Below are 18,373 nucleotides of genomic sequence, written 5' to 3'. Positions count from 1 at the left end.
ACCTCAGTGACCTAATCTCACTGTTCTCTTCCCTCTATTATTGTCTTCTGTTATCTCTCACCATGTTCACATTGACTGTGACAGTAATTACATAAACTGGGCATTGCTCTGAATTTTGTCTTCATTATACAGATTCAGTTGAAGGGGGAAAATATGGAGGAAGCACCAATTAATATCTGTTTTAAAGTCCTTGCAGCTGTTGCCAGGAATGAATTGACATTATCTTTTTTGCAGATATGTAACATTTGCAGCGTGTTGTAGTGACAATTCAAGCGGTAAAGTCTTCTGCCTTTTGGGCCACAGCAATATTTTTCATGAAAACATTAACATTTGATAATGACACTGGTGATTAGTTGTTGTCAGCATTTTGAACACGCAAATATGCAAAGCCATCTGCAGACATCTCCACTTGTCAAAGGATAAGACGTCTTTACGGGAGAAGATTATCTGGGTCTCTCTCTCTCTCTGTTTATTTATTTTCTTTTATATCAAACGTGGGGAGCGTCTGATGTAAAAAAATTGAGGATTAGCATAAAAATTAGGGACAAGTCAATTAGGCACAGCGCCTCGCCGGCCCTTTGTGCAGCGGGGGCCGGTGTCGGGCTGGAATGAGCCGTCGGAGGATCGTTTGTTGTGCGGACAAAAGAAGCAGACGGGGCGGTGAGCGGTTAGCGAGGCCGGCCCGCCGATGTTTTTTTATATAGGTTGAACTTGTTCTGATTAAAGCCCTCCCAGCAGGAGGAAGTGCATGACATATATGTCTCAGACAGTGACCCTTCACTCACAACTCCTTGCAACAGATTTCAGGGTTTAAGTTGATCTCAGACGGTGCATTAGCTGCAGGAAGGTCAGTCGTGATTGCTTTTTGCACAGAGAAGTCGGCGCTCCGCACATTCTTTGCTGCAGCATTTTAACTTTTTCTGTTTAAGTTTTAGGAAAAAGTACACTGGTGATGGTTGTGCGATGATGATCAGCAGCAGCAGCTCTGCAGCCCTCTGTAGGAGAGGTGGACAAAATATGAACAACTGTACGAGGTAATGCAATAACGCTGCAATAAAAACTAGCTTTCTAGCTAGTTGCAGGTGAGGCTCAGTTTGGTTGCAGTGTCATTTTATGCCATCAAGCTTTGGATGTAGTTCAAACAAAGGCTTGGTGTTATTGGCAGATGGAGGAGACAACAGGAGCACCTGTGCATTGTGCTATTTACTAGTCTGGCTTGAAATCTTTTGTCTTTTGCTTACTCTTTACGTGACAACTTTTTTGATTTTATTGGAAAGGAAATGTATTCTGGGTAATGTTGTTTAAAATGCCTGAAGTATCTCGATACTGAAACGATACCACGGCAAAAACCTAAAAGATCAGGAAAACTAATGCAAGAATAGATGACAGGACATGGAACCAAAATTCTTCTTTTTTTTGTTTAATAAGACAAAGGATATTGGCAAGGCAGTGGAAGGTGTGAGAAGAAGCCATAACACAGGAGTGAATTATTGTACCATCGTGTGTTCCTCCTTCTTTAATATCCATCCAGGACTGGTGAAATTTAGATCGGCTACACATGACTGCTTCTAACGGGTTAAATCCATCGCCTGAAAGTATCGCTCAAAACAACCGAACTCGGAACAAGACATTTTTAGGCGACCGGAATGGTAACTAATAACTAACTGGTACTACGACAAATCTATGACAAAGTTTCTTGACAAAATTATCTTTTAAATTGACGAACATCACGTGTTGATTCATGGCACAAACCAGGATCAAACCAAGACAAGGTCCCATGGGGGACCATAGATACTGCTCTAGTATCGGTGTACAGTGCTGGGGGAAATGTATTGCACAGGTTCCGTTGCATTTGTGTGCAGCTGTTTTCATAGATCAACACATGTCGGTGACGAGTTGGAGTCTGCTCTGATCTCTGGGACTTCTCCGTTTCAGTGTTTTCCATCTCCGCATGAGAACGTGATGTCGAGGACAGAGGTGGTGTCCATGAAACCGACTGGAGAGTCACTTTCTCTTTTGTGTTTTCTGTTGCCCTTTACATGTACATGACATTACAATCGATGTATTGAGAGATCTCTCAAGCCGCTGCCTGTATACATTGTGACGCCAACGCGGGGCTTTGCCTCATGATGTCCGCTGTTATTTATGAAGCTTGATACATTTTTGTGAAAGTTGAAAGACATCCGAGAAGTGTTGCTTTTGATCAAACTTCACACGCTGAAGTTACCAGAAACCCGCTAATTGTTTGCTCACAGCAGTTCAAAAGTGTCAAACATGTGCATAAGCTGTTTTTATTCCTCCCTGCTTCACTGGCCAGAGGCAAACTGACTACCGGTTGTTATGTCAGAGTCCCTCATGGGTGTCGCCATGAGAATTTACAGGAAATCCACCAATGAGTGTGTCGGTGTCCCCACAGAGCCCACCGGCTCACGCTCTGAGGCGACACAAAGGCCACTTTTATCTAAGTAGAACACACACCGTAACTTGTGTTTAGTCTGCAGTGTGCCGCAAAGTTAGTCTTTGAATCTTTGTTTCAAAGTTCAAGTTTTTTTGTTTTCAGAAAATACTTTCTTTTTTTTCTTTTACAGTGTGGAACTGTGTGTCTGTTTTATTACATCTATTGTTAGGTAATGCAGCCAGAATGAGACGTTTCGCTTCTCTAAATCTCTACTCTATAAGAAGCGTTGCAGCATCGTGAAAATATTTGTCTTCATATCCTGTCTGTCCTTTCAAAGTGTTGTCTACATGTCAAAGGACGTTTGAATGCTGAGGAAGATTTCAAAAAGTCATTTGCTCACCGGAGCAAGTGGTCTTGACTGCGTGAACCACTCTGGTATACATGTTACATATTTTGTAATACATAAAAAAAAAAAAAATGTATAACTATTTTTTATTACTGTTTTACTGTTTACTGTTTAGTTTATGATATTACTTGATTTTATCTTTTATTTTATTACTTGTGAGCAATGCTGCTGTAATCCTGTAATTTCCCCACTGAGGGACGAATAAAGGATTATCTTATCTAAATTATATAAATATACATACACAGGGTGTGTTGAGGGCCGATACTGATGTTGATATATGAAAATTAAAGAATACAGTAATTACAAAAATAATACAATAACAAAAATAGTATATTTCTTGTCACCTGTTGCAATATATGTGACCCAACCAACCGGTTTGATTGGCCTCTCTCTTCTCTACTGTATTCATTAAATACTTGGTACTAAATCACATCACTGCATTAACAGTTTCTTCCTCCAGTCTTGAGCTATTTGTTATTTGGTACGGTTAACAAGCCGAATGACAAGAGTTCTCCATCCAAGAGATCACCTAATACATTAAATGAAGTTTGAATATCACCGTGATATTCACTCTGTGGAACTTGTTAGCACGGGAGATCCTCTCAGGTTTCATTTCAGTAGCTCATGAAGCCATGAGATACAGTTGAAGGTAACCCACTCATAGAGCTACTGTAGGTTTACAGGAGATGCTCAGCTTGGACAGGTTTACGCAGCAGTGACTGTGTGTCGTGACATTTGACCGGTGTTTCTCCCTCTCCCGTTTTGTTTCAAAGAAATGACAGAAGAAGCTTAGCTCACCCTCTCCGTCTTTGATGAATCACGCTTTCGCTCATCGGTGAACCTTCCTCTCATCACATTTTGAGGCACTAATTGTTCAGCCTGGTGGATGTTTTTGAGCTTTAAGATGGGGGAGAAAGAAAAGGGCCAGCTCTCACCTATCCTCTGCATTTGTTTCTCCGCTTTCATACAGAGACATAATCCGTCTATTGTTCCTCATCTGAATTTCTCCTCCCGTGGGAATTCTCCTCAGAGCAGCAGAAGCCAATTTGGGTCTGCCTCTTTACACTTAAAAACAAGTATATCTCCAAAGAGCTCCAATCCCTCTCTAAACCCAATGAAGTCACAAATCACTCTTATATGCGTATCATGCTAATTAAGAGCAGGGCTCAGCTGCTCTTCTCCAGCGGAAGCTGGAATAAAACGGCTCCGTAATTACGTCAAAACAATGCGCTCAACCTCCGCCGCAGCGCATTTGGAGCGGGGTGTGTGGAGATGAAGCACGCGAGCCGACACCCCGGACTTAAAACACTTTGTCCAGTGGCGGCTGGTCAATAGAGGCCCATGGGGCATGGCCCCACCATGAGCCACACAAAAAAAATAATAATAATCATAAATTATGCAAATTGTCAATATTTGTGTTTTTGAACTATGGAATGTACCCAGTAATGTGTGTAAAGTATGATATCTGCGCAAAATATATGCTTTTCCTGCTCGTGCTCTCTGTCTGTGTGCACGACACTCTGAGAACGCGCAGCTTGGGGGGCCTGATCGTTTTGGCCCAAAAGAGGCGGGTCTATGAAGCAGTTCAGCCAATTACTGATTGAAGATATAAATGAGTGACATACAATTTAGCCAATCAGCACCCTCAAATAGATTCAGCGTGGGGCCAGAACGATCAGGCCCCCCTCGCTGCGCGTTCTCGTCAGGAGAAGTCTCTACAGGCGCCCGCGCCAGCGCGAGCTCTCCTCCTCCAAGACCCGTTTGAGAGGAGAACTTTGGCGGAGATTCTGCAGCCAAAGAGCTGATATCAGATCAGCCTGACCTCACAATCAGACAGCAGACTCGCGGGAAAGGGAAGCAGTACATGCGGAGCTTCTGTACTAGCTGTACACAGACAGGTTTGGCTAGCTGGATGACGTCATGCTAATCATTTATTTCGGTTTTTTAAACAACGGGGACGGATCCAGCACGGACAGTTACGGGAGTGAGGGATGAGGAGGTAAGGAAACATGAGAACACCAGGGTAGGGAGTGAGGGATGAGGAGGTAAGGAAACATGAGAACACCAGGACACACATGAGAACTCTGTCAAGCTACATATTAGACAAAGTGAACATCTTTTCTTCTACATAGCTGTCCTCAGTCTCATCTGCTTAACTTGGTCATGGAGGCATCAGCATGTAATAGAGATGTTAAATTAACAGTGAAAACTCATCATAGCTTAATTTAACATCAGTATTCATAATTACACTTCATGTTTACTTCTCCTGATCTTTACCTCCTATAACAAGGTCCATAGGGGCATCTCAATAAATGAACATGTTATATTATATTATATAAGTGTTATTTACTGATTGTTTTCGTGTTGGAATACATGTTAAATATTTAACTGCCAAGTAATAATGCGTGTTTGATACTTACTTTTTTTTTGCATTCAATCATACTGGGATGTTTGCTGAAATTGACAGGATGGCCCGACCTAGAACATGTTCCACCAGCCGCCACTGACTTTGTCCGTTGTGTCTGCAGGGGATGAAAGATTTATTTTGCTGCTGGATAAAGTGTGATTTTATTTTATTTTGAAAACCGATTTAGGGTTCCATGCGAATATAAATGTAATCAAGTACTGTGGAAGTTTTTAACATTTCAAACACCAGTGACTCAAGCGTTCTGCAATGACTCAAGTTCAGATCGTGGGAGATGATTTATATTCAAAAAAATACATAAATAAACTTTACAGCGATGGGACAAACAGTCACTTCTCCACTGCTCCTTCTCTTACGAACACTTTCCTCCACCGCAACGCCGGCTGCGTTATGTGAAAGTCGGTCGTGCTGGGCTTTGTCCTAAGTCGTTAAAGACCAGATGGCCAGCGCTTATACACGTGTAACTCTGATAACATTGTACATATGTAAAGCTATAAACATATGCTCAACCTTCAGCCCCCACAGAATACGCTAATCCTCAACAAAGAGCAGTACAACTATTCTCTGGTGGTATTTCTCTTTTGCAACAAAATCCATAGTGTCAACGCGTCTCCTCATAGACGTTGCCCTCAAAGCTGGCAGCCATTAGTCATACGCTGCACTGGAAGTGTTTATAAACGTGTCACTTGCTTGAGAGACAAAGTTTAATATTCGTCTCGGTTTCACAGCTGGATCCGTCGCCCACCCGTTCATCTTCCCCTCAGCAATGCTCTGGATCCCGATAACCAATTACGCCTCTTACGTCCTCTCCAATAACTTTAATCACTGATTAGGATTCCTTGTTCACAATGAAGCTGCTTAAAAGCAATTGCTCAATAAAGACGGGGGAAGTTGTCCCATTAAGTCAGTCTTCCCGCTGCTTCTGTCATTAGCGCTCGCTCTGGAGCTTCCAGCTCCCGATTGTCACAAATGGAGCCGGCTTCATTCACGGCACAGAGGCCGCTCTCGCTCCGCCGCGCTCACGCCGCTTTCAGGCGTAACACGACGCGGCGAGCACCACGCGGCACTTCAGAACGGAAAGTGCTCGACAGCTCAACCACGTGTTGATTTCAGATCCATTAGAAGCAGCAGAAGTATCGGGTGAGGCAGACGGACGGGATGATGCTCGGACTACAGCAGAGAGCCAGGCTTGTTTTCAGGCCCTCTGTCTGGGCTGGTTGTGTGTATTGGTGGGAAGCCAGTGAGGGTTCTTGCAGCGTCTGGTACTGGTTGGTTTGAAACAGACGTGTTTTCATTCTTTCTTTCTTGTGTGTATCTATTCTGCATCCGTTTCGCCCTAACTTATGAATAAAGGTCATCTTTTTCAGTTCCTGCAGAAGAGAAAGAGAAGTGGGAAGATGACTTCTAAAAAGTGTTTGTTTTGCAAATTGTATTTTTGTTGTAGTTAAAAATACAAGTGTTTTCAGTAAGTAGAGTATTTAACCGATTTTTACCCATTTCTTAATATTTAAAACCACCAGCATGTTTTGAGTTGTGGTTAGTGTTGTGATTCAGTGTGGATCCAGATCGAACTCTTAGTTTCTCTCCTCTTGCCTCACATTCCTTATCTCGCTCTTGTTTTTGGACCCGTTTGTAAGTCTCCTTTTTTTATTTTCAAAAACATCAATCACAAACAAAAGCATGAAATGAATAATTAAAGGCACTCTGTGGACATTTTGACCACTAGTAGTGCTATTGAGTAATGTTATCAGTGCCCCCCCCCACCCCCCCCACCCCGTACAAGCACGCGGTAGCTCGGAGAGAAGCTGTGCAATGTGCAAGTGTATTTTGGTAAATATTGTTTGTTTGCAAGAACACTCCGCAGGGCAACTTTAATTGCTTTTTGGGTGTGATGATTGTTCAGTTACAGCTATTTACCTTTGTACACATCTCCAGTGTGAGTTGTGTTCTAAGGGAGGGTCTCAACTGCTCTCTGGCCATTTGAGGTCCAACAGCGCTGAAGAGACGGCTTCCACCCTTTTAGCACTTCTAATTATTATTTAAATGTAGATATAAAGATCTTCTGGCCACCAGTGATGTATTTTCAAAGTCAGACAGTTCCTTTTATAGAAGAACATTACATTGTTTGAATGAGCTTTAACATTACATGCCACTTAAGTAGACACTCCAGATTTAAGGGTTAAAAACAGTCACTATGAGATATCACCGTGTAACTCGCCTTGATTACTTACGTTGAAACATTTTTTTTGTATTACAATGTTTCTGAAATTGTATGCAAATGGTGCATTATATTATTAAATATGTGGTAATTTGCCTGAATTTACAGACACAAAATATGAACATTGGATAAAGCCAGGTTCATAGAGGGGGATTTGGGATATATCTTTGTTTCACTCCATAAAAACTAGAACATTATGTTAACAGACATTAAAATAAACCACACAAACCAGTGCAAACACACACTTTTAGGAATGAAATATTCTATAAATCAGGTTATGAATGACATATGAACGAACCCCTCAGTAGAAAGACCTTCAGGATATAGATAGGAGTGAAACGGGAAGGTTTAGTGTACGTATTTAAAAGAATAAACTAATTGGATACCACCATGAAACTTCCATCAGTTGATTACTTACATGAAGACGATTATTTTTAAGTTTTCTGAAATGTTATGTTTAAATATGCAAATAAGGCCTCATGTGTGTCTTGGATGTTTTCGTTCCACTCGTCTGAAAGAAGACATCGATAGAAATCTATAAATTGACCGGCGCATTGTAAGCGACGCTCCTCCCTGTACGGTCTCATCTTGATGGGAAAGGCTTCTATTAAAGCACCGTTATATGCTGGAACTCCTGTTCTATCCAAGTCTCTCTTTCCACTGTTCCACGTTCAGACCTCTTAAGACCTTTTCAATGAAACATGCTTCTCTGTAACATTTACAACCCCGTGTTTCCTGAAATGAGAAATCCAAAACATCTCTGATGTTCTGGAGGAAACGTACATGAAAGTTAATGTTTTAATTCTCCGTAAGCCACGAGTTACAAGTGACTCACATGTTGTGGCAGAGAGGATCTGTGCCGGAGCGAGGTGGGGAGGGAGGACGGGGGCAGAGAACTTGTTGTCGAGCGGCATATTTTATTTCCTCTCCCGTGGGTTTAGAGGAGCTGTTACACTCTGGAGTTTTAGCGGAGGCCACAAGGTTATTATATAAACAATTCACACGGAGGCCCTCGAGCACCCGGAGGGAATGTTTTAATGCAATGCTCACAATTTCTGAAATGCGGTAAAGCTCAAGACGCAGACATGTGTCCAATTTTAACCATGCAGCGTTATCACTCTGTCTTCTTTTTTTTTTTCTCTCCTTCTTTGGGCTGTTTTGTCAAGGCAACTAAAAAAAACACGCTTAATTAATTTGGTCAGCTGCCTTGGATAAACTACATTGATGACATCAATTAGATTCTAATGAAAACAGATAAAAGCCATGGAAAGCAAATGGAATTCATGAACAGGACTCATCAAAGTCTTAGCGTTGGAACAAATTCCTATTACGTCTCATAAAAGCCTTTAATTTGCAAAGCTCATGTCTGGTTTGGTACTTAGAAGTACATGGTCAAATGATTCAGTCGTGAGTCCTGCGCCAAAGAGGAGCCAAATCACAATTTCATTTGGCACGTAACTCCTTATCCGGTCCAAAACATGTGGTTGGATGCAATCCTTGGATTAGCGTGGACTTTAGAACGACACATTTGGCTCGTTTCCACCTGCTCTGGCAGAACAAACACCTAGCCCAACCCGTCTGTAACACAGCATTTACATTTCCAATCTGCGGGACAAGAAACACGTGCTCGCCCCACATTAGTACTTCTTAGTGAACCAAATTTCTACAATTATGTGTGTCAGTCCGTTGGCGAGGGATGACGAGGCTCCGTTTCTCCGTCTCATTTGCCACCTGTCTCCCTTTTGGAATAACTGCAGATCCTCTTTCGAATGTCTTGGATTTTATAGTTCAAGAGAAGTTATGATGAATAATCCTAATTTCTCAGAATATTGTATAGATGGATTCAAGAAATGGTGCATTATATCGTTCAGACAACTGGAGGATAAATACGGACGTCTTTATTTACTGAGTTTTAAATATCTAACTCGGAGTAACTTCAGAGTCCCTTAAATTCTCAGGTCATAATCATGATCAATCAGATCACGAGTGTTTCTAGTATGCACAGATAGCGATACAAAGAGATATACAGCTTATTCATTTAACTCTGGTATCTGATTGGTACTCGGTATCTGTATCGGAATCGGGACGTTTTGGCGTCCTGACATTATTGAATCAGAAATGGATGACGACATTATTTAAGCCGTCTCCGGGTACCCAGAGCTCTACGATAGCGGCTCATATTTGTACACAGACCGGACGCAAAGTTGTTTGCTTGTTGTCTTGCGGACAGACCTGACAAAGCATGAATTCAGACTTTTGACAAATCGGCTTTATCATGTAGTTATCTCGGCATCCCTTTGATCCATTTATTGCAGTTAAATTCCTGTAAAATCTGTTTATTTTGGTTCCCCTTAAGAAGCGCCGGAAGCGGAAGGCATCCACGCCATCAGGTGCTGAGCAGGTTGTGTACAATGGAGCTTTTTATCTGAAAGCAACCGCCGAGGAGTGCGGTGAGAGTGAAACAAAAGAGCAACGTTGTGAACCGTGAAAACCAAAATAAAGAGCTGAAAGAGGCTACAAGAGGAACTGCAGAGTCTGGTGATGATTCACTTTCATACTGCGCAGCCATTTGATCAATCGTTAATACAAGAACATTTTGAATGTAGCAGCTTTAATCTGATGCATTATGTTGTGAAATCCAAGCAGTTGTGGCTATGGCCCACATCCTAAGTACATCTGTAAAAGACACTTGCACTTTACCCACTCACTGGCGTGTTCTTTATTTGTTGTCGACTCACATATTCACCCACAGATTCATACACATTTTTGAAAACTTTTTTTTGTGTGATTCATAAGTCAAATTTATTGTTGTTTTCTGCACCCGCCACACTGGTTATTGAGAATATAAACGAGTTAATTGTGCGTTAATTCAGTGGCGCAACGTCTGCTCTTTTAGAATTGTGACGGTTTGAAATACATGACAAAAGGGGAAGTATTTAATAAGCTGTTTTTGTTCCTCTTGGTGTGTGTGTGTGTGTGTGTGTGTGTGTGTGTGTGTGTGTGTGTTTCTGCGTGTGTGTCCATCCCAGCGGACTACCCCCCACCTCCACCACCTGCCGAAGCGTCAACCGGTTTCTCAGCACCCCCTGGTTCCTTCCCGTCTCCTCCACCGATGAACTCCTGCGATTATCAGGTGAGGGGGGGGGGATGTGTTATTGCATTCAATTTCATCTCGGTTGTCAGGAACTCTCGAAGAGTCGTCACGGAAAGTAAAAGACGGCCCCGAGCTCTGCACTCAGTACAGCAAAAACCACAACTACTGCCTGCCTGTTCATTTGAGCAGCAGCCAACTGCAGAGACGTCCAGCTCCAGATGCTGCCTGGAGCCAGAAGGACCCACACACAAGCCGGCTTTCTTCAGTGCAGGAAGCATGGAAGGCTGACACCTATTGGTGGAGCCTGGTTATAATACCCATAGGCGTTAGTTCCCTCCCCGGGGATATCTGGCCCCTGCGATCTGACCGACACGCTCAGCACTTGACCCATGCTGCGAAAACCCTCCAAGTGCTTCACATTCCTTCGTTCAGCCCCCCATCCCCCTCAAGCCCCCTCTTTTCTTGATCCGACCATGTTTCTTATCCTAAACGAATTCTTCCTGTGTAGAGACAGAGTGGATTTAAATAAGTTATGCAAATGTACCGTCTCTTCCCACCCAAACTGTGTACATACCTGTAGACTGGGGATTAGCACTATGTGTCTTCATGGGGTGTTATGGCCTCAATGTAAAATATCGCTCATAGGTATGCCATTTCATTTAAAAGGTGCAGCCCAACGACAGTTACATTATGAATTCCCTGCTTTCACTCAACACATTTAGGATCAGCTGAGCAGTTAGAAATGAAATAAGCCGTCAACAAAATTGTACGTATTAGAAATCTTTGCAAAATTTGACTCCAAAAATCCTTTCTGCCATTGAGTATTTTATGAAGCCACAGATCATTTTTAGTACAAACAAAAACTCAATGGTTATACTAAAGCCCTGCTAGTGTCACTTCTCTAATACCAGATCTGTTGCCTAAACTCAGTTATTATTACCTAACTGTGGGTGAGTGCATATCTTCCAAAGTTGCTCTATTTTAGCACAAACTTCTACTTTCATTTGATTCCCCCCCCCCCTCTACTGTCGCTCAGCACCACAATAATCCGGGGAACCACTAACACCATGTGTGAAGAAGTCCATCAGACCGCTGCAGCCTCATATGAGCTTCAGCTGAACTTTGGAATTCATTTTTGCACAAAACAAGGGAGGATTTTGTCTCATGTCACTCTCGTTGGAAGCAGGGAAGCAGAAGCCCAAAAAGAATCAATTAAAAAAACCTATTGGATGATGAAATTGAGGCTGTTTTTCTGAAAAGTTTACATTTGTGTGTTCACAGCACAGCAGTGATGAAGTAGACATGATAATAAGAGATAATCGTGTCGTTCCCTTTTTACCACTGCTGTATCTGCCATCTCCTTCTGAACAGCACCGGCAGTAGACGTACAAAGAAATGAAGTGCTTAATTAGTTTTAAAAGTGCTTTAGTGTTTTTCATCTCTGACTTTTCTTCTCCTGTCACATCGGCTGGCCATGCAACTGAATTCCTTCATACGCCACTGGTATCTTAATTACGTGCCCTGTAGCCAGAGCAGAAGTCTTTTAACTGCAGAGAAAAAGAGGGGGGATAGATATCAATCAAAATGTCTTTGTATCTTCCTCTCCGTGCCCCGGCAGACAAATCTCACACACTGAAGGAATACGTTTAAATGGTATTTCCTCAGAAGAAAGGAGAAGTATTCCTTTATCGCCCTAAAGACAGACAGAGGTCTGGATAGTGACGAGCTGATGTCGAATCCTTCAGCAGGAGAGAGGAAGACAGAAGCAGCTAGTCCTCATCGCGGCTGTTGTCCACATTACGAAGCCCTACACGGCGAATTCCAACACATCACAAAGACCGCAATGTTTCCTTTCATCCCCCTCGTTATTCCCCGTTAAATAAGTTATTTTCTCTTATTCTTCTTTTGTTGATTTGAGACGAGCCATTAGTGTTTTGCTTTGTTTACCCCCCCCCCCCCCTGCTCATGATAGCCTTAGATGTTTTTAAGCAGCAACAGCTCTGCTCCAAATGGAGGCAAGCCCTGCCTGTAATAGATTGTGACAGGTAATCCAAACACATAACATTAGAATAAGAAGCAGTCACTGATCCAGCCAACTCAAAAAGCCCCCGCAGGCAATTGCAAGAAGTCTTCTTGCAATTGCAGCATAGTTCAGAGGACTAAAAATATATCTGTCATTCCGCGGAGAAATTCCCGGGAATTTTTGTAGAAAACCGGGTGTCACTAACGGTCAGATCATTTTAGATACTTAGCTGCAGATTTTTGTGCAACATTTTTTATTATATTTTGTCTCTTTCTTTTTTTGTAATATGCTGAAGTTGCGTTTGCTCTGCGGTGGAACTGTATGAATAAATCAGCGAGGTCTCAGACTGCTGGAGTGATCCTGTTTCTGACGCTTTCAAGCTTCATCTGGTAATAAACCAGTCAAATAAAAAACAAAGCAATTCTCATCTTTTACAGGGCACATGTTTAAAATATGGAATAGAAAAATATCTGACTTTAATTCTTAAAAAAGAAAAAGAAAAAAAAGAAAATTGACCTTTTTGTTTGAAATACTGCTGGATGAGATTGTGATGAATAATGCATGAAAAGTGAAATACTGTAAATCCAAGTGTGCTGAAAAGCAGGAGGTGAATAGTGCTCTGCTTTATGAACAGACAATGCGTTGCATTTCTCCCAGAGAGAAGTCTCTGCCATTGATGTGTGGCTTTCCAAAGGCTTGTGTCAGGTCAAGGTGAAGCATGAACTCTAGACTAATCCACAAGAGAATGTCTCCGGGTCAGTGGAATTACTCCTCACTGATGATTATCTTGTGATCGCAACCACGCACAGTGACATAGTTGGTCATTTCGCTCACTGTTTGCTCACAGATGAGAGGACCAGAGAAGACCCTGCAGGAGAGGCGCTCCAGTCTGGATGCAGAGATCGACTCCCTCACCAGCATCCTGGCCGACCTGGAGAGCAGCTCGCCCTACAAGCCACGCATCGCACAAGTAGGACGCACCGTCACACCCGCTCAGACAAATACACACAGCGACAGTCAGTAGCTATGTACATTAACTCAAGTACTGGATTTGAGTACGATGTTGTTCTTGAGTATTTGCATTCTCTGCGTCTGTGGGGGAATATGGTACTGTTCATTCAACGGACAGCTGTAGTTTCGGGCTACCCTTCACATTAAAGGTCCAGTCCACTGATCGTACACATGCAGTTTAATGAACTGGTCATGACCAGCGCTATTGCATCTGTGAAAACAGTTGAACGTAGTGTTCTTTGTGGCTCCAGAGGGAGCTTTTTCAAGTTTTATAAAAACTAATAAAAACCGATGATGTCACAGTGACGTCATCAGGGTTACTTCAAATCTTAAAAGGGGAAAACTGCATTACAACCGGGCTGTGTAGAGTTTGAAAGATGTAGGTGTTCATGTGGCAAGCAGGGTGTAATGAAGATGCTATCAAGTTGCACTATGGGAAATGTAGGATGCAGGGTTTTGAGGGTGTGGCTTATACTAGGGGCTAAAAGTTAGCATATATTAGCCTCTTTTGCTGCCCTTTTGAACATTTGAAAAAGAAAAAAGCTCCCACAAACCCTGAACTTAATTAAAGGGAAAAACTAAGTGACCCGAGTACCCCTTTAATATTTTACATAACGAAACAAAAACAACCCTGTAAATTTACACCACACTGTTAAGACTCAACCAGTTGTACTTTCAAGGAGGGTAACTGGTAGTTATGATTAAGTGCGCTAAAAGACCACAGCTAGAATTCATAACTGTACAAAAGTACAGACTGAATCATTTTACACGATTGAAACTAAATTACTTTATCAAATTAGGTTCCTGCAGGAAACAGACCCATATGTTGCATCTTTTAAGAATGTTTTGCACCGATGAAAAAATGTGTCTTGACCTATATCATCAGTTGATATTAAACGGTATTAAGAGCAACTTCAAAAAGTCAAAGCCTTGGGCAGTTCACTAAATTGTTTGACACACAATAAATGTAGGACAGGCGGATAAAAAAACCGAACCAATTGTGTTTGGTGTAGGAAGTGCTCAGAGGGGCTTTTAACGGCGTGCAGATCATATCTGAGTGAGATGTTCGAGCTATAGTGTAATACCTGAAAGGTTGTCTGTTCGGCCTGCAGACGTGGCTTTCACCACTAGTGAGCTATATTCTTGTCCAAAATATTCTTAATTCTTATTCTGTGGGTTATTTCCCGTGTACTTACCATGTCTGTTTTATTTATTTATGAAGGGATGAATATGTGAGGCTGAAAACAGATTTAAGGTGATCAATTATTGACAGAGCTGTTCATTTAGATACAGACGAGATGCACACATATACATCCGCTAACCTATTATGACAGATAGTGACTTTAATGTGGAGGGAAAACACAATCAAACTAGTTCAACTACTTTCATGGCACTTTTTAGCACATCTGTGAATATACTCCTTTTTTTGCATGTTAGATCTACCTTTGTGGAATATGACACTTGAAACATGGTATTTTGGAGGGAAGTGTGCAGCGTGACAAAGACAGACAAAAGACTGTCGGTTGCAATTGCTTTTGTCCTCTTGGCTTAGCGACTCCTGGCTCCCTGGTTAGAGGGAGCAGCATGGGTGTACCACACACAAAGTGAAAATGATTGCACCACGCGGGGGAAACATAGCGGATACGGGGCGACAAAGAAATGTGAAATGATACACACTGCAGGCAAGTAAGTAAAATATGATCTGGTGATTTGTGGATGGCTTGTGTTGTGGGAAGTCAGTGTGTTCACGGATGCTGGTGTTAAACGGCATATTGTAATAACGTACCATTATGTGCTCATAAAATATGGTGAAGTGGCGTTTTGACATTGAGCGGTTTGGCAGTAGAATACGGACATTGTGCTCTTGGGTTCACAGTCTGCATGGACCAGCTGCCCACAAGTGTCTGTGCACGTTTCCCGTTGATGGAGAACTTGGTTAAGTTCAGGTCCTTTCTCGTCAAAACTATTCATACAGGCAGCGCTGCAAATTTGCGACAATTGCAACACTTTTTCAAAAAGGTTTGAATATCATCTCACAGTATGGATGCTACTCAGGATAGAAGGAAACTGTGGAAAACACAGAGGCTGTGGATATCAACGGTAACATCTCAAGAAGTGTAAAACTCCAAACCCCCCCCCCCCCCCATCCCTACAGAACGTACGAGGCTAATTATAGTAAAATCATTTGGTGCATTGATAGTGACCTGGAACGATGGTCTACGCTCCCTCTGTCCCTGCTCGTCCTCTTGAAAGTATTCGCATGAATGTTCTGCCCAGAATTGTCTACTTATTTCAGATGCTACCAAAACCAATTTTTGATAACCTGGATGAAATAATTCCCAAATTTATCTGGCAAAAAAAGCGTCCTAGAATTAGACTTAAAACCTTACAGCTATCTAAGCTGAGTGGAGGCCTTAAACTTCCAAACTTCAAATATTACTTCTGGGCTGCACAACTGAAACCTTTGATAGCGTGGATTCAGAATAGCACATACAATCGCTGGCTTAATATTGAGAAAAACTTCTGCCCAGAGCCCTTACAAATTTTGCCTTTTTTAGATGCGCCCATCAAAGAACTGGCAAAGTGGACTAAGATCACTCTTAGAATGTGGAACAAAATACAGACAGCTTTTGGGCTTGAGAACTTTTCTAACCACACGCAAAGAGTGGGGAAAGTGTGTGAAACGTACGCCTCTAGAAAGGTTTTTAATAGAAATACAGATGGGGAACGAAGATAAGGAAAGAATAAGTAAACTATGTAACATATTTCTATCTGTCAATCTACATAATTCCCTACAGATAAAGCAGAGATGGGAGGCGGAAATGAACAACATCATACCAAAGAATACCTGGGAGGAAATGTGCACAGAGGCACACCTAGTTTCAAACTCAAACACCAGATTCTTCAGAACACCAGAAATAGTAGTCAAGATGGGCCCAACACTTTCCAACTTGTGTTGGCGGAACCGTGGAAAATTCAGTTTTATTGACATTGTTATTCACCAATATTCAGTAAAATATGCGATCCGGACGCCATTGATGCTTTTCTAGTCGCCGCTCTGATAATGTTCCATTGTAAAAACCAATCGGTGTTGAAATTGACCGGAGGAGAGCTGGTAACGTGGCTAATGGAGAACGAACAATGGTTACATTCACTTACATTATGATGCGTTCAGGCTCTGCTCAGTGAAAATGAGTATTGGGCGAAGGTAAATTCTAACTTTATCATGATGTGTTCACATGTGATCTCGTAGAATGTAGTGTTGGTGAGAAACTTTATCTTTTTATATTTAGAAAAAATATGATCAGGGATCTCTAAAAGTATTTTCTGCTTTTTCCTTTTGTGCTGCTGTGATTCTTGATCCGATCCTTTGCACCTCTATATGACATACTGCTAGCTGTCAGTGTTACAAAGTCATCCATTCTCACACTTTAGAGGACCGTTTGCTTCACTTTGAAGCATCAGTTCCTGATCTGATCTTTTCATTTATTCTGTGTGTTTCATGTAAACGCACAGAAGTACAAACACTTTTATTAGGATGCGGAGCTACCAGCTGCTGAAGCGCATTTCTCATTCCTAAATAAAATATCGTGTAAGTGCACACCTTTGTTTGGTTAAAAAAAAAAAGTATATATCGGAGCAGGAGTCTGAAAGCCTTTGTCAACACGACTTGAAAAATTGATGTGCACCTGCTGGGCCCTCTGTGCTCGCCAACGGTCGCGCTAACTAATGTATGGCCGCCGTGGCGCTTTTTACCTGTCAGGGTCAAAGTCGTCCCGCGTTTTATTTTTATCACCGCGAGCCGTTGCAAGCTTTTTCTTGAGTTACGGGCGAGGAGCTGCACCACCCGTGTCTCAGCAGAGTGCACATACATGCCGTGACATGTATACATCATGGACGTTATGGATCGGGACGTTTTGTTGACTCAACCCTGTTTCTGCGGTCTTGCGCCGTCGCCGTGTCTTCTCTCTGGGAGCTTTTTGCACATGGACTTTTCCATTTAGATTGTTTATTTTTCAGCAGCACGAGCATATGCACGCATGTGCGCACACACACACACAACACACACACACAACACACACTGTTACTTTCTCCTCAGCTGATGCTGATTCTAGCTGATTAACTCAGGTTGACCTCCCCCCCCCCCCCGCCCAGCTGCTCCCGTCAGTCCGTGCTCGGGCTCTTTCAATGCTTTATTCTCCAACACAGCGCTGAACTGTGTCGCGGGCCAGGCTTTTAAGTACCATCCAGCTCTGGCACAACGGCCGCACAGTAATCTTCCGCTTGTATAAGCAAAGAGCAACGAGCGGTCTTGATTTACAGCTTTCCTGCGCGCAAAGCAATTACAGAGCCAGGTCTCCAAAAATCAATCGGTCCCTTCCAAGCTCTGGGAGAAGATTCCCCCCCCCTCCACCCCATCCCACGCTAAATTTGGAATCAGCGAGGTGACCTTACGTGTGCCATCCTCCCAGACGGAAACAGCAATGGATGTTGCCGCTCATTCATAAAAATTCCAAGTGGCATTCCTGCAAACGTTCAGCCGGCACTGATGCCTCACAGACATCCAAGTAGTTTAGTTTGCTTTAGTTGGTATTCTCTGTGGCAGAACAGAGGGTCATGAAATGTGATCATTATATAATCCCCATTTGTTCTCTCTCCACTTTCCATCTTAGATGCCATTTGGTATTTGACACAGTTAACTAAGTGTGCGTTGCAGTTTGTTCGCTTCATCTTGCGACAGAAAAAAATATAAATAATAAAATGAACAAAAATATATATATAAAATGAAGCTGTGGAC

General features: G+C 42.4%; 1 protein-coding gene across 1 annotated transcript in view; it reads left to right on the top strand.

Moving 5' to 3' along the window:
• Positions 1-18,373, top strand: part of lpp (LIM domain containing preferred translocation partner in lipoma) — a 129,768-nt gene that overhangs the window by 49,190 nt on the left and 62,205 nt on the right. Inside the window, exons 5-6 of the mRNA XM_079266716.1 lie at positions 10,477-10,580; positions 13,412-13,534. Coding sequence (XP_079122842.1) covers positions 10,477-10,580; positions 13,412-13,534 — 227 coding nt within the window. The remainder of the gene's footprint in view (positions 1-10,476; positions 10,581-13,411; positions 13,535-18,373) is intronic.

Source organism: Melanostigma gelatinosum (genome assembly GCF_949748355.1).
Source record: "Melanostigma gelatinosum genome assembly, chromosome: 4".
NCBI classification, from domain to species: domain Eukaryota; kingdom Metazoa; phylum Chordata; class Actinopteri; order Perciformes; family Zoarcidae; genus Melanostigma; species Melanostigma gelatinosum.
This window is presented reverse-complemented; position numbering and strand designations above follow the sequence as displayed.